This window comes from Dreissena polymorpha, chromosome 13 (assembly GCF_020536995.1).
Source record: "Dreissena polymorpha isolate Duluth1 chromosome 13, UMN_Dpol_1.0, whole genome shotgun sequence".
Lineage (NCBI taxonomy): Eukaryota > Metazoa > Mollusca > Bivalvia > Myida > Dreissenidae > Dreissena > Dreissena polymorpha.
In genome coordinates, this window is record NC_068367.1 from 74,129,608 (window position 1) to 74,143,402 (window position 13,795).

General features: G+C 34.4%; 3 protein-coding genes across 5 annotated transcripts in view; 1 reads left to right on the forward strand and 2 right to left on the reverse strand.

Moving 5' to 3' along the window:
- LOC127856151 (uncharacterized) overlaps nt 1–13,795 on the reverse strand; it is a 37,207-nt gene that overhangs the window by 10,168 nt on the left and 13,244 nt on the right. The gene's annotated exons all lie outside the window — the stretch shown is intronic.
- Nucleotides 1,705–7,277, forward strand: LOC127856148 (myb-related transcription factor, partner of profilin-like). Its single transcript, XM_052392184.1, has 8 exons — nt 1,705–1,945; nt 2,517–2,581; nt 3,598–3,741; nt 4,377–4,436; nt 5,019–5,060; nt 6,155–6,190; nt 6,617–6,658; nt 6,874–7,277. The coding sequence occupies exons 1-8, from the start codon at nt 1,749–1,751 to the stop codon at nt 7,119–7,121; spliced, it is 834 nt and encodes a 277-aa protein (XP_052248144.1). The 5' UTR covers nt 1,705–1,748; the 3' UTR covers nt 7,122–7,277.
- LOC127856146 (putative nuclease HARBI1) lies at nt 1,938–10,333 on the reverse strand. 2 transcript variants are annotated; one of them, XM_052392179.1, is made up of 5 exons: nt 9,873–10,333; nt 8,574–8,686; nt 8,207–8,318; nt 7,665–7,897; nt 1,938–2,536 (listed from the first exon to the last, which is right to left on the reverse strand). In XM_052392179.1, exons 1-5 carry the CDS (start codon nt 10,291–10,293, stop codon nt 2,513–2,515), a joined length of 903 nt encoding a protein of 300 aa, XP_052248139.1. In that variant the 5' UTR covers nt 10,294–10,333; the 3' UTR covers nt 1,938–2,512. The 2 variants fall into 2 exon arrangements, 1 of the variants encoding a protein (XP_052248139.1); XR_008037864.1 differs by lacking the exons at nt 8,574–8,686; nt 9,873–10,333 and adding an exon at nt 8,481–8,496.

Consider the following 13,795-nt stretch of genomic DNA (forward strand, 5'->3'; position numbering starts at 1 on the left):
TTTGTATAGGAGCTTCTCAATTAATTTATAAAATATATGTGTTACCACACTGTATTAGATATGTATACATGTATTTCATATCTTATACTAATATATCAGATTTTCAGTTGAGGAATGTTCTTTGACACATTCAATATTTGCCAATACTTTCTTTATTTCGACACTGTGACATCAAGTAACTCACTTGACTTAATAGTACGCGAAACGTTTAACTAACATACATTAAATTTATGTATTGCACTTAATACAGATGCCTTTAGCATAAGGGATAAATCAATGGGTTTTGTCTATACGTTTATACTAGAAATTGTCAAAAGTCAATATAACTTCTACTACAAAAATATGTATCTTCCAAACAGTTTGATAACGGCTGAAGTCATTGTCTACACATAAATATGTCATCCGCCTATTCGTCGTTGTTATTAACGTCATTTTCCAATCAGTTTTTTATGTGTCTCGATTTGTTCTTTTATTGAAAAAAAATCATGGTACCAGAACTATAAGTAACATCAAATCAATATATCGAATACAAACAAACTACTTAAAAAAACTAATTTGATTTTCGTGTTTGCCAGCATGTATCATCGCTCGGTAACCTTGTTAATTATACCACGGTACAAAACGGTGTTGCTGGTAACACTGATTGTGTTCGTAATTGCTAACTGATGCGCACCAATGGTCAGCCACCAGAAAAAGCATTACAAACAGTACCACTCTAGCATTTTGATCTCCAATAACATGTTAGCATAATTTTCACAATCACAAAGCACTTGATTAGTTCGGATCGGTTAGAAAGAAAAATGACGGAGCAAAAAGCGTCAGCACTTTTTAATTCATATCAAGAAAACATTCCATTTTAGTAAATTAAGGGATCGCCACATCACGCAATACGGTGTGTGATTTTGCAATCACGCCAGTTAAGCCATGAAAGCTATATTAATGACGATGGCAGGGAAGAATGTACACAGCTCTGTTACAGATCTTTTTACCCTTTACCACTTAGATACCTATTTTTTACGCATTTGTGGTCTCTTAGAAAGTTAAATTAAATTAAAGACCTTTCTTACTAGATTCAAGTTTTAAAGGCGTCATATCTATCCCTTAGAAACTGATTATCAGCAAACAGCATAAAACCTCAACAGATTACTGGGTTTTTGCTGGTTGCAAAAGCCATTCTCACTTCGCTTCTTATGTGCGAAAGGGTTAAATTGGTATAATGATTCAAGTTGAAGTGCACTTTGCACACAGATAACCAGTTTAACTCTTTCAGTGCTGAAACCGACTTTTGAAGGCCTTTGCAAACAGTTTGGATCCAGATGAGACGCCACAGAACGTGACGTCTCATCATGATCCAAACTGTTTGCTATTCTGATAGTATTCTTTTCGAAGAAAGTGCTAATCTTAGAAATTCAGCAGACGACATTTTAGCAGACGACAAATTTCCCAGCATGCAAAGGGTTAATCGATGCAGGAGTTTGAGCTCCTGGACGTAAGTGTGGCCGCAAAGTTCTGGAGCCGTATTCATCAATAATAAACTCAAACTTGGACTCAAACTCAGACTTTGACTCAGACTTAGACTTACTAAAGACAGACTCAGGATTCGTATTCACGAACGCGTTTGGAAATAGACTTCAATAAGATTGTTTTTTTTTCTGACGTCACGTCTAAGCGAGCACTCTAGTAGAGAAAACGCGCCAAATAGTGTCATAAATTGCAGAAGACATTTCTGATACAAATTATATTATAAGATGGAGTGTTTGTCTGAGGAAAATGTTATGAAGCGTCAGAAGGCTCCAGATTGGACCGAGCCAGCAGAAATTGTGTTGAATGCGCTGGTTCGGGACCACTGGAACCTTCTATTCGGCGATTATAAGGGGATAGGAGCGGAAAAAATTTCGGTACTCAGAAGAAAGAAATGGGACGAGATTGGGAGCAGGTTGTCATTGTAAGTTAAATGTTATTTTTGTTATCTGCCTTATATTTTTATATTATATTTAATAGCATATGATTGGATTTGCTACCGATATCGTTTTTGATAGCGCCGCATAATACACTATGTAAATAAGGGGCATAACCACTCAACAAATTGTACTTACGGATTTCGGATGTGATTGTGAAATGTGTTTTAGTTTCAAACACATGTTATGAGTATGGTGCAGTTGCACGTTCTTTGTTTCCTAAATTTGCACACGTGAATTATTATTTTAGTATTAATAATGAATATTTGTGCAATAACGGATAAATGTACCATTTAAGAAGGGCTATTGTTTTACTTTTCATCTCGTACCCTGTTAGATCCGTACCCATGTGTGTTTTATTCGTACCCGTAAACAATCTTCACATTTCTTAATGAACTTTTCATTTACTACAAGTTTACATCGATTTCTAAAACCCTGTATCTCGTGTATATTTAACTAATCAACAGCCATGATGGTAAACATGAAGTGTAGTGTGCACTACTAATGTATTTACTATAATATCTACACACATACCATTGTATTTATTGAAATTTTTAGAGAATTCGGAGTCGCAAGAACTGGCGAACAGTGCCGGAAGAAATTCCAAAATTCAAAAGCTCGGTGTAAGTTGTCATAAATTTCTTTTTTTTATGCTTTCATCTCATGTTTGTGTATTTAATTTGTTGAAAAAGTATTAATACATGAAACTTGCAGTTTGTTTCAATATTACTACATGTTGAACCTAATATGCATTTTCTATGTGATAAAATCATAATGAATATTTTTAAAAATCGACTTTTATTGTTAAATGTAACATAAATATTAATATTCTTTTTGTAATTGAAAAAATGTGGTAAAAAGATCTGACACTTAATTATTCATATGATTATTAATTAAACTTCTCCATAAAGTATATTAGTTTACAGTGCGAATTTCATGGTACACTGATTCAGTTATTACTGGATCGCTTAGGTCTTTATCGGATTACATGTGTATGGTGTTATTTCTTAAAATTTTACCCAGCATTTGTGAAAAATATTGAAAGATATGCACATTTCCAGAAAGGTAAATTATTTCTGCGTTCAATTAGACTAAGTTCATAAAAATCGCTGCATATTTGATGAAGTAATGGTTGTTAAAAGGGATGCACCCTATATTCGGGTTATTTTGTGTTGATTACCTTGTTATAAATAAATTTCATAGTGAAAAATATGTATTCAGAGAACTCAACTTTTCAAAATAATTTGATTATTTTACATTTGAAATGATGTTTTTACTAATAAATATCATAGCCACACGCTAACCACCTGTGTATTGGACATCTTCAATTGAGTTTTTATGTATTTTGAGACAATCCCCATATTCCTGAATATGTGTCACAAGTTCACCACATGTACATTATTCACTAAATCACAAGTTGCAGCTTTCATGCTTATTGTATATGGTACACATCAATTTGGTGCATACATAACATGACCTTGTTTTGCTTTCCAAAAAAGAAACAGTTGTTAATATTGACACAGGTCAACAACAACATGAATCGACTGAACAATGATAGGCTTTTAACATTAATAAACGTAAATAAAAGTATTTTGCAATTAACTGTTAACCTATCCGTTACTAACTTCTTCCAATGTAGACATAAAAAAGGTCGGAGAAATGAGGCACCCAACAACAGGCGGTGGCGATGCAGTTCAATTAACATCGTCGGAGGAGGTGCTTGCCTCCACGATGCAAGGCCACCCTGTTGTTCAGGGCCTAACAGGGGGTGTAGACTCAGACGGTAACCATTTATTATTTAAAAATGAAGTTATTATTTAAAAATGAAGTTAAGTAATGGACAGTAATTATTATCCTGCCAAAGGCGGAGGGATATTGTTTTTGCGTGGTACGTCCGTCCTTCTGTCCGTCCTTCCGTCCGTTTGTTTATCTCTTATACGTCAAAGTGTCAACCATTTTAGGCTGCAAGGGCTGAGTTTGTTTGATATCTGAGATATGTTTGGGAATAGTTCTGAGTCTATGTGTCTGACTCTGTTTATATATGATTAATATTATTTAATATTTTTATTTTATTTTCAAAGCCTTAAACAAGTAGATTTTTCATAATTTATATACTACATAGTATTGCAATAACTGTGTATGACTGTATTGAAATGATGTATCTTTGGCTATCATTATTAATAATTTATTAATATTTTGTAGCATTTTATATATTCTGAGTTGGTGATATATACCGGTAGCCAGTATTTTGTAACATGTTCACTGAGCTGACTGTTAAAGCGACTCTTTGAAATAATAAATCCACTTTTTTGTAACAAAATGCATTGTCATTTAATGCCACACCTAAAGTAACAACACAAATAAACATAATAATCAACTTATTATATCTTTTTATTGATCATATATATGTTTTTTTAGTTGTTGCATCACAGACAAGGATTTGGGCACTGGCAACCGGGAGCAATCCGGAACAGAAAGGTACATTAAAAAATCACCATATACCAAACCATACATGTACATAACATTAATTGCAGATTACGCTTCTATTTAAATCCGTGCATTCAATAATTTATCATTGTTTGTATTATAAACTGTTATTACTTTAAATCAAATTTAAAAAACAACAGCAGCGATAAAATACCAAAAAATTCATCATGTTCCTTATTATTAACAACAAATAACACACAATGCTGCAATAACTGTTTTCTTTATCAACAAATAATAACATCATTATTTTGTCCATATTAAATAATCTTTGCATTTACTGTTGTCACAGATGCATCATATCTATGCATAGTTGTAACTGTACAAATATTATTAATGAGAATAAGTGTATGCTTTTTTAGCTGAGTGTCAAATGTAACACTTTTGTGTCCAGAAGCATATTGGCGGGGAATATCAATTCAACAAATTTGCTTGATAAAACTTGCAATTGCATACTTTCTTAGTTTAGTAAAAAACTATAATTATAGAAACAGCCATCTGCTATTTCTGTATTGTAATTTTTAATGAATGTAGTCATGAACTAGGATTAATCATTTGTATTATGTATAATTTCAGAACAAATGACCGTGGACACACAACTGGAGAACAAAAACGATTGTAAGTTATAACATTTTCTTTTTAATGCATTGCATTATTTCATTACTAAATTACACCAGAATTTAAATACATTTATTTCAAAAAAATGAATAATCATAACTTTATTAGCTCATCTAAGTTTTGCGTTTAGGTCCACTTTTATCAGAAAGTATCAATGCTATTGCATTCAAACTTGGTACAATTACTTACTATCATGAGTGGACTGGGCAGGCAAAGTTAGATAACTCTGGCGTGCATTTTGACAGAATTATGTGCCCTTTTTATACTTAGAAAATTGACAATTTTGGTTAAGTTTTGTGTTTAGGTTGATTTCATTCCTAAAGCATCAAAGCTATTGCTTTCATACTTGCAGCACTTACTAACTATCATAAGGGGACTGTGCAGGCAAAGTAATGTAACTCTGACTGGCATTTTGACAGAATTATGTGCCCTTTTTATACTTAGAATACTTTTATACCCCCCCACCCCACCACCCACAATTTTTTTTTTTTTTTTTTTTTAATTTTTTTAAGATCATCTCACAAATTACCACCACACCCTCACACTATACCCCCCCCCATTTTTTTTTAAAACGGTTATGTTTGAAATACCGTCCAACTATCGCACCCAAACCCCCCCCCCCCCCCATCGCCCCCCAAACCCCCCCCCCCCCCGCGCTTTTTTTTTTTTCGCTTTTTTGGAAGATAATGTAATAAATGTCCACAACCCCACACTATACACCCCTCTTCACTCCACTCCTCCCTCCTTTGTGATTGAAAATGAGAGTCCCTTCACCTTTAAAAAGAAAATAGATGAGCGGTCTGCACCCGCAAGGCGGTGCTCTTGTTTTTAATTTGTCTTCATGACTGAAAATATGAGATTTTCATGTTCGTGATAGCCCGCCAAATTCGTCCGTCCGTCAGTCGCCCGTTCATGTTTCAATTATATCCCATTCAGGGGTAAATGTGTGCTAACACGTTAATATTGAAAAAAAATCTCTGATACGGTAAGGAATAGAGTATCAGTCTGTAGAAAAAAACATGAGTCAAGTTAGCGATATAGAACCATCGTAGCCCTCTTGTGATTTGAATAACATTGTTCATGTTGTGTTTCAGTGGAAAACGACGGTAAAGAACATGGAGAAAAGGAAGGTGTGTTACAGTGTACATACAATTGCTCAGTCAAACATGTTGCAATAACCTGTAAATAAAATACAACTTCCTCATTCCGCAAAGAAAGCGCCCTATGTTAATCAATCTGTCTGTTCGTCTGTGTTGTCACCTTACAACCATTGTCCTAGCCTTATATAAAAATTAATGTTACGAGCGTTATTCCATTTGAAAACGTAACTTCATTATAGGCTGTCCGGCTAGCGCAGTGGTTGGCACACTCGCTTCTCATCTAGGCGACCCTGGTTCGAACTTCGCTGCCGGCGCATGTTAGTTTGATTGGTGGCGGAGAGGTGGGGTTTATTTTCAGTAAAAAAACTTTATACCACAATAACTCTAATTGTAACGATTACATAGTTGTATTTAATTTCATCATTCAACATACACATATTTTTATCATTTACACAGGACGCACTGAACCAGTCGAACGTGGACTGAAAAGAAAGGAATGTAAGATTTTCATATAAATATAGATTTAAGAGATTGATTAAATGATTTTCAAACTTTAGTAAGTCATGAAACAATTTAAATATCAATAACTTTTAACTTATGAAAACATTGCAGTCAACAAGTCAAAATTAAAAAAAAACATCAAACAATATCTTATGAACAGTGAAAATGCATGACAATGTAACATCATGTTTAAAATCCTATATCATTTACAGCATTCTCAAAGAAGTCGGACAAGAGGCGCACCATAACTGAGAGCAGCATCGACTGTCTAACGTCTGAAGATCTGCGAGTAGACATTAAGAAAATTAACATAGAAATTGAGAAACTAAATCATGAAATTGAGAAAATTATACTGGAAAAGCAACTTGTTAAGTTAAAAATCAAAAACGAGGAAAATTATGCCATTTATCTACAGTCTAAGACCATGTATTACAATGCAAAGGTGTTAGGTAACTTATAGAATTCGATTTGACTTAAGGCGTAAAAAGTTGTTTGTAAAGTTAAAAAGTTAAAAAAAAGTGTAAGGATTTTATTATTATTAAATGATTGATTGACTCACGTCATTTATTTATTATGCCCCTCTTCGAGGCTGTTTGATTAAAAATATTGCAAACTTGTTTTAGTTAAATATTTATCTGTATATCATGAAACACATTCGATACACCCCTTGAACAGTTTTCATATAATGTATGAAGGTACTTTGAAAAGGAGAATGTTACACATTTTACATGTATAGTGTTTCTTAAACAGTATGACTGCAAAAAATACATTTACAGGTAATAAAAGGAAAATGAATAGCTAATTATGCAATAAGCATATTTAGTTCATCTTCAGTTTCTTTCCTTTCTTACAATCTACTGAAACATGTTTCAGTAATGAAATGCCGCATAGCGCGTCCGTCCACATTGTCAGGCGGATTGGCTACAGGTTGTGCTGCTTCATAGGCATCAATTTCAGGGATCTCGACTGAGTCGTTGCGCGCAATTCCAATATTGTGCAGAACGATGCATGCACTAATGTGCTGTACAGCCCTTGTTGGTGTTGCGCGGATCTTGCGTCCCAATATTCCGAATCGGTTCTTTAACATCCCGAATGTCTGTTCAATCATCACTCTTGTTCTACAGAGTGACCTGTTGAATCTGTCTTCGGACTGGTTCACTGGTCGTAAATAGGGTGTCAGCAAATAGCGAGAACAACCATACCCGCTGTCTCCGATGAGTAGGCCAGCATGTTGTCCTGTATTAAATAGATTAAGACGGGTTAATTACTATCATTAAAGTTAAATCGATATACTTGACTACGACACGGAACATCACACAATAATACAGTACGCATATACGGCACATCTTTTAGCTAGTCCATTGGCTTCAACGCCTGAACGAAACTTCTTTAATATAGAAAATAATAGACATGCTTAGCACTCGACAAGCCTCGTTCGTTGTCCTTATTTGCACAATATGTACACTACCAGACGAACTTTCTATGTAATATGATTTCATAAAACATATATGCGAAAAGAAACGGGGCGAATGTTTAAAAGCTGACCGTTTTCAAACTGGTTCCGGAGTTCACAATTCCTCCATATCCTTGCGTCGTGTGTTCTTCCCGGCCAGTTCGCTGTGAAACTTGTTATCTTGTAGTCTGCATCACAGATCGCCTGAAACAAAATAAATGCATACGAATTCGACTATCGCATCCAGGGGACCGGACCTTACATTATTTTCAATAGAAACAAGTACTTTTTATCTCATGATATTTTTTAATTGACAATTTTAAATCACAAAAATAACTATATTATACATAACCAAACAGAAAATACCTAAATCAAGTTAACAAATGCCATGACCGTGACGTTCAACTTTGAATATCGAAGTTTAACGACTTTAATGCATTATCTTGATGTGTACTGCACCTGTACGTTATTGGTCGGGATCCCTTTCCGTCCAATGAAATCTTCTACATTTTCATTTGGTTTCTTTATGTTTATGTGCGTGCAGTCTATGCATCCAAGCGCATTAGGGAAACCTGAAATTTGTTTTTATTAAAATTAATGTTAAAAAATGAACTTTGACATAAATGTAAATGAAATCAATTTAAAAAATAGCCGACAACGACCGATTTAGCGTTAAATTTCCCTGGTACGGTAATGTAAGTATACTCGGGGTACATGTAAGTAGTACCCGAGCCGACAATGACCAAGCGAGCATCAGTAACTAAAGTTCCGGTTTCAATATTTATTTATTCAGAAATTTCGAGGTAAAATGCTTAAACAGAAAATAAAAATTAATTTATAAAATTACTATTTATTTATTTAATGAAATTATTGTCATTTCGATCCATTAAAGCACAGTCAAAACTTTCGCAGAAAATACAGTCTAACTGAAACCACTTACGACTGACTTATTTACGAACCGACTGACTCGCGACAAAATGGTCCAAAATAATATAAATTATACTCATAATTAAGTTTAACAACAATAAAAACCAAAACTTACAACATGTGGGGGGGGGGGGGGTTTAAGATTAAATTTGGACATTGTTCAACAAAACGCTATCCTTGCTTGCCACAATCTCCCAGTTATATTTGGTTATATCATACTTAAATGTGTGGGCATTTTAACACTGACAAACAACATGAGTTTTGAAAACATGCAATCAATCGTTGAATACACGATTTTTACTTAATTTCCAAGAACCTCTAACCATAATTAGCGTTTGCTTTAAAAACCATTGCTAAATCATTTCATATTATAAATATATACGAACAATCATATAAAAAAATATAAACCGCCGCGGGGAGCGAACTACCAAAAGAGGAACTTGTCAACAATGTAGATCTGACGCTGTACCAACTGCGCTATAACATTTCCAATAATTATTGGAAATTATTAACGTTTAGTATTTGAAAGTTAAGTGAATTGAATACACACAATCTTAAAATAGATTGTAAGTAGTCTTTAAATCAAACTATAAATTGTGTAATATTTCATATTATAACAAAATTCGCATGTTGTGTTATGTCAATTAATTGAAAAATCTAAGGATACAGTAAAATGGGATTAAAACATGCATAAATCTAGTTCATTTGAAAGAATTGAAACTTTAAAATATCAATAGCGTTGGAGGCTATAAATATAAATGTTTGTAAACAAAAACAGGACGCTAGCTAACTGAATGGATGACCACTAAAATGTTTTTTTCCTTCACATACCGGCTATGGCTCCAAGCCCTTGCTTCACACGGGCGGCGTCTATTCCAGTCGGGAACTTGACGAAGTCCGACACTTTTGCGGCCAATATAGCACTGACCTGTGCACAGACCCTACAAACTGTAGCCTGTGACAGACCAGTGCTGTCAGCCACGGTGAGCTGCAGGTCCCCGCTAGCAACGTACCGCAGGTAGGTGTACACCGATAGTGCCACTGGGATCGGCAAACTTCGATTTGTGTGTCTCTCTACGTCAAAGCAAATTTCGCATATGAATTGGAGAGTGTCTCTCGTAAATCGAAAACGCTTGTAAAGTTCGACATCTCTGTATATTTCCAGCGGATTTGTACGATCTAAAAACACTCTCTCTACTCGCAAGCGCCGATTATTTCTACACCGACGTAGATTCCTATGGGCAGCGGCCATGTTGGTTTAGCTACGTGCTTAGAACGTTACGTCGCGACTACACGTACGTAAGTCTACAAATAGTAGACTCAGAATTTTAGACTCAGCTTATGAGTCTGAGTCTAAAACTGGGATGATTTCAGTTTCGTGAATTAACTTTTTTTAAACTGAGTCTGAGTCTGAAACTTAGCGTAAGTCTAAAAAAATAGACTTACGGATATTGGTGAATACGGCTCCTGGTAAGTTTTTGTGTTTTGCGTAAGGACGATAGTTGGATACCTTGTATAGCTAGGCAGACTATTAATGGTACATAGTCATTTACAAGTGATTGTATATCTTTGAACTTTTTGAGTCATAACGAAATAAAAAAAGACCGAATATGTTGTTCTATACACAAGGTATATTTGTCGCAAGTATCACACACGAATAACAAGCAAATAAAGCATGCTAATGTTATTTTGGTGAATAAAAAAGTATAAATATTATTTCTTAACAGAATAAGGACAAATTCCTAATCAAAACCATACATTATTATTAAGAAGAGTCTTTAACTGTGTTGTATTAATACTGAAAACGTCGGTTCATTTTAAGTGAATATACACGCAACTTAATGAATTTCCCCTTTTCTTATTCATCATAAGTCTTGGCCACGTGTATAAGTATAGGTTCATACTTCACTCAATCATCAATGCTACTTGTATTGCTCTCTGGACATAAATCTTGAAACACAAATCCATTAAAGCAACATATATATCAATCAACATAGTTGTGTTAATAGACATCTGATTGCTTTTATTGATGATTTACAAATAAAAGGCGCGGGTTAATATTTGCTTCTTGTGGTGGTCGACTGAATGACTAATTGTTTTGCTCATTATTACGTCCTTGTTAGAGGTGCATTGAATCAAATATGTTTTTGTCATAACAATCAACTTATTGACTTTGGACGTACGGTGTTCCTTTTTGTCTGGTTAATTGCACGTTTGAAAATCATGTAAATATTGGTACTCGTCAAAAAGTGCCTTCACCGATACAAACACAGAAATAAGTTCGATGTTACGATGTTTTATGAGTTTTTTTATTTATTTTATTTACATATCATCAACACTATACATTATACAAATCACATATATATAAAATCATCATAAAAGTGTTGCCAATCAATATTTCTATTTACAAGAAATGATAAAAGCATCAAATTAACTTTCATAATTACACGACTAGTATTATACAGTTAGATAAAACCGTTGATTTGATCATATGACATAAGGGATGCATGGAATATGTTCTCATTTGGTCACTATAGTAACCACATATACTGTATATGGCATAAAATCAAAACAACACATAATATCCAACTGGTTAAAATGTTAACTGAAGTGTCACACCCGGAAGACCTCACACATCTATCATCACTATTACTTTAATAATAATAACACAACAAAAACCCTGGGTTAACCCCATCGAAAGAAAAAGCGTGATGTGTGACATCCCCTGCATGCAAGCCAACAGTTACGAAGTCTACAAGTATTATCCTAAAATATCATGATGCATTCGAGAGTAAGAACGAAGAGAGGACTGTTATACCTAGGTTCTCTATCAGCATAAAAATAGTCATAAAAGAAACTAAAAGAGATAAAAATGTAACTAAACCTTTAAAAACTGACCATCCCCCAATAATTTATAGACTGTTACCTTGGTTAACAATAGTCTCTCCTTCTTACCTTTTAAAAACATAATATAATTATATACAAAGTCATATAGAGCTATGTAATTAAGAAGAACTTATATATATAATATTTCAAATCTAATTAGAAGTATGTTAAAGTATTGGGCTGTTACTTTAGCTAAATCTAAGTTGGAGAGAACAAATACACATTTTTGTTCATCTGACAAGTGAACAAAATCTCTATTAATTTGAAAAGCTTTATCATATAAAACAGTTCATAATGCCTCATAGGTTGGACACTGTGTCAAGACATGTTTCAGTTTCAACGCCTTACTTACAAAAAGGACATATACGTTCATTTAATGTAATGTTCTCATATCTCCCCGTCTCTAATCTAAGAGGGGCAACGCCACGTCTGAATTTTGACAATGCCGCTCTATGCTTAAAAGGCATTGCTATGCATACATATTTCTCTGTTTCAAATTCATGTTTAAACAACTGATAGGTACGTAACTTATTTCTATATATCCTATTAGAGAAGGTGTGACTTGATACTTTGTCTTCCCAGTCGTTTATGAACATATGCATTCATTTCTCTGAAACAATTTCACAAAAAATTGTACTTGACAATTCAGAGCTGGTTTCTTAAACATGAGACAAATTCGACAAATGCATATGTTGTACAAAGTTAGGCTGCCAATTTTAACAAACATTACTACTTTTTGATTTATAAAATGCAAACACTTTATAATTAAGTCTATCATTATTCATTTTTTGAAACCTATGCCTCTGACGAGCGACACAATCTCATCGTTTCGCATGTAGCGGTTGCCAACCAAGCTCACCAAACAATGCTGCTGTTGGTGTATATTTACCAAGACCCAAATAAAAACGCATTGCTCTATTTTTGTATTGCAAGAATGGGACTTGTTTTCACAAGCGCCATATGAAATTATAGGCCAAATTTTGCTATCAAATAATTTGGTGAATATGGGTGTTAAGCAACGAAAATGCAAATGGAAATGTTAACGCTAAATAGTGTCGTTTTTGGTGCGAGAGATATTGGGCGTGGTGGAAATCACAGTTTGCCTATTTGTGAACTGATAATTGTTCTACTTCTTTTCATATCAAAAGTGAGTTAATAAGGACGCGACCAGAAGCTAGAGAGAGAAAGAAACGCAGAGAGAGAGAGAGAGAGAGAGAGAGAAGAGAGCGCGAGGAGAGAGAGAGAGAGCGAGAGAGAGAGAGCGAGAGAATAGAGAGCGAGAGACGAGAGAGAAGAGTCTAGATAGAGACTCGCTATCGCCCGGGCGAGATATAATCTTAAGCAGCTTCGCTAATCTCTCTCTCTCTCTCTATCTCTCTCTCTCTCCTCCTTCTCTCTCTCTCTCTTCCTCTTTCTCTCTCTCTCCATCACACTCACTCACTCACTCACTCACTCACTGTCTCGCTCCCTCTTGCACATTACACTTATTGTATAAAAATGTGTATCGATAGTTTAAAACACAGTAGCTTCTTCGTCGATTAATAGCTAAGATAATCAATGTGCGCATCATCAACACTTGTAATAAATCAGCAGCTTTCTACTGTGTTCGAAACCTCGTTTTACTTAACCAATCTTCATTTCAAATTACTAACATTTCTAAAAATGAAATCATTGTACGACACATTGTAAATAGTAAATAAATGTGTTCTAAAAGAGCCTGTCATTTTTGCATTAAATTTTAATGTCAGTTTATATTACTGAAAATAACAACAACAGCTGTATTGAGCCTTGTTTGACAATACTTTGCTGTCAACACTGGTATTTAACTCTAAAGTAACTAACTGAAATGATTTGTTTGGTGTCAATCT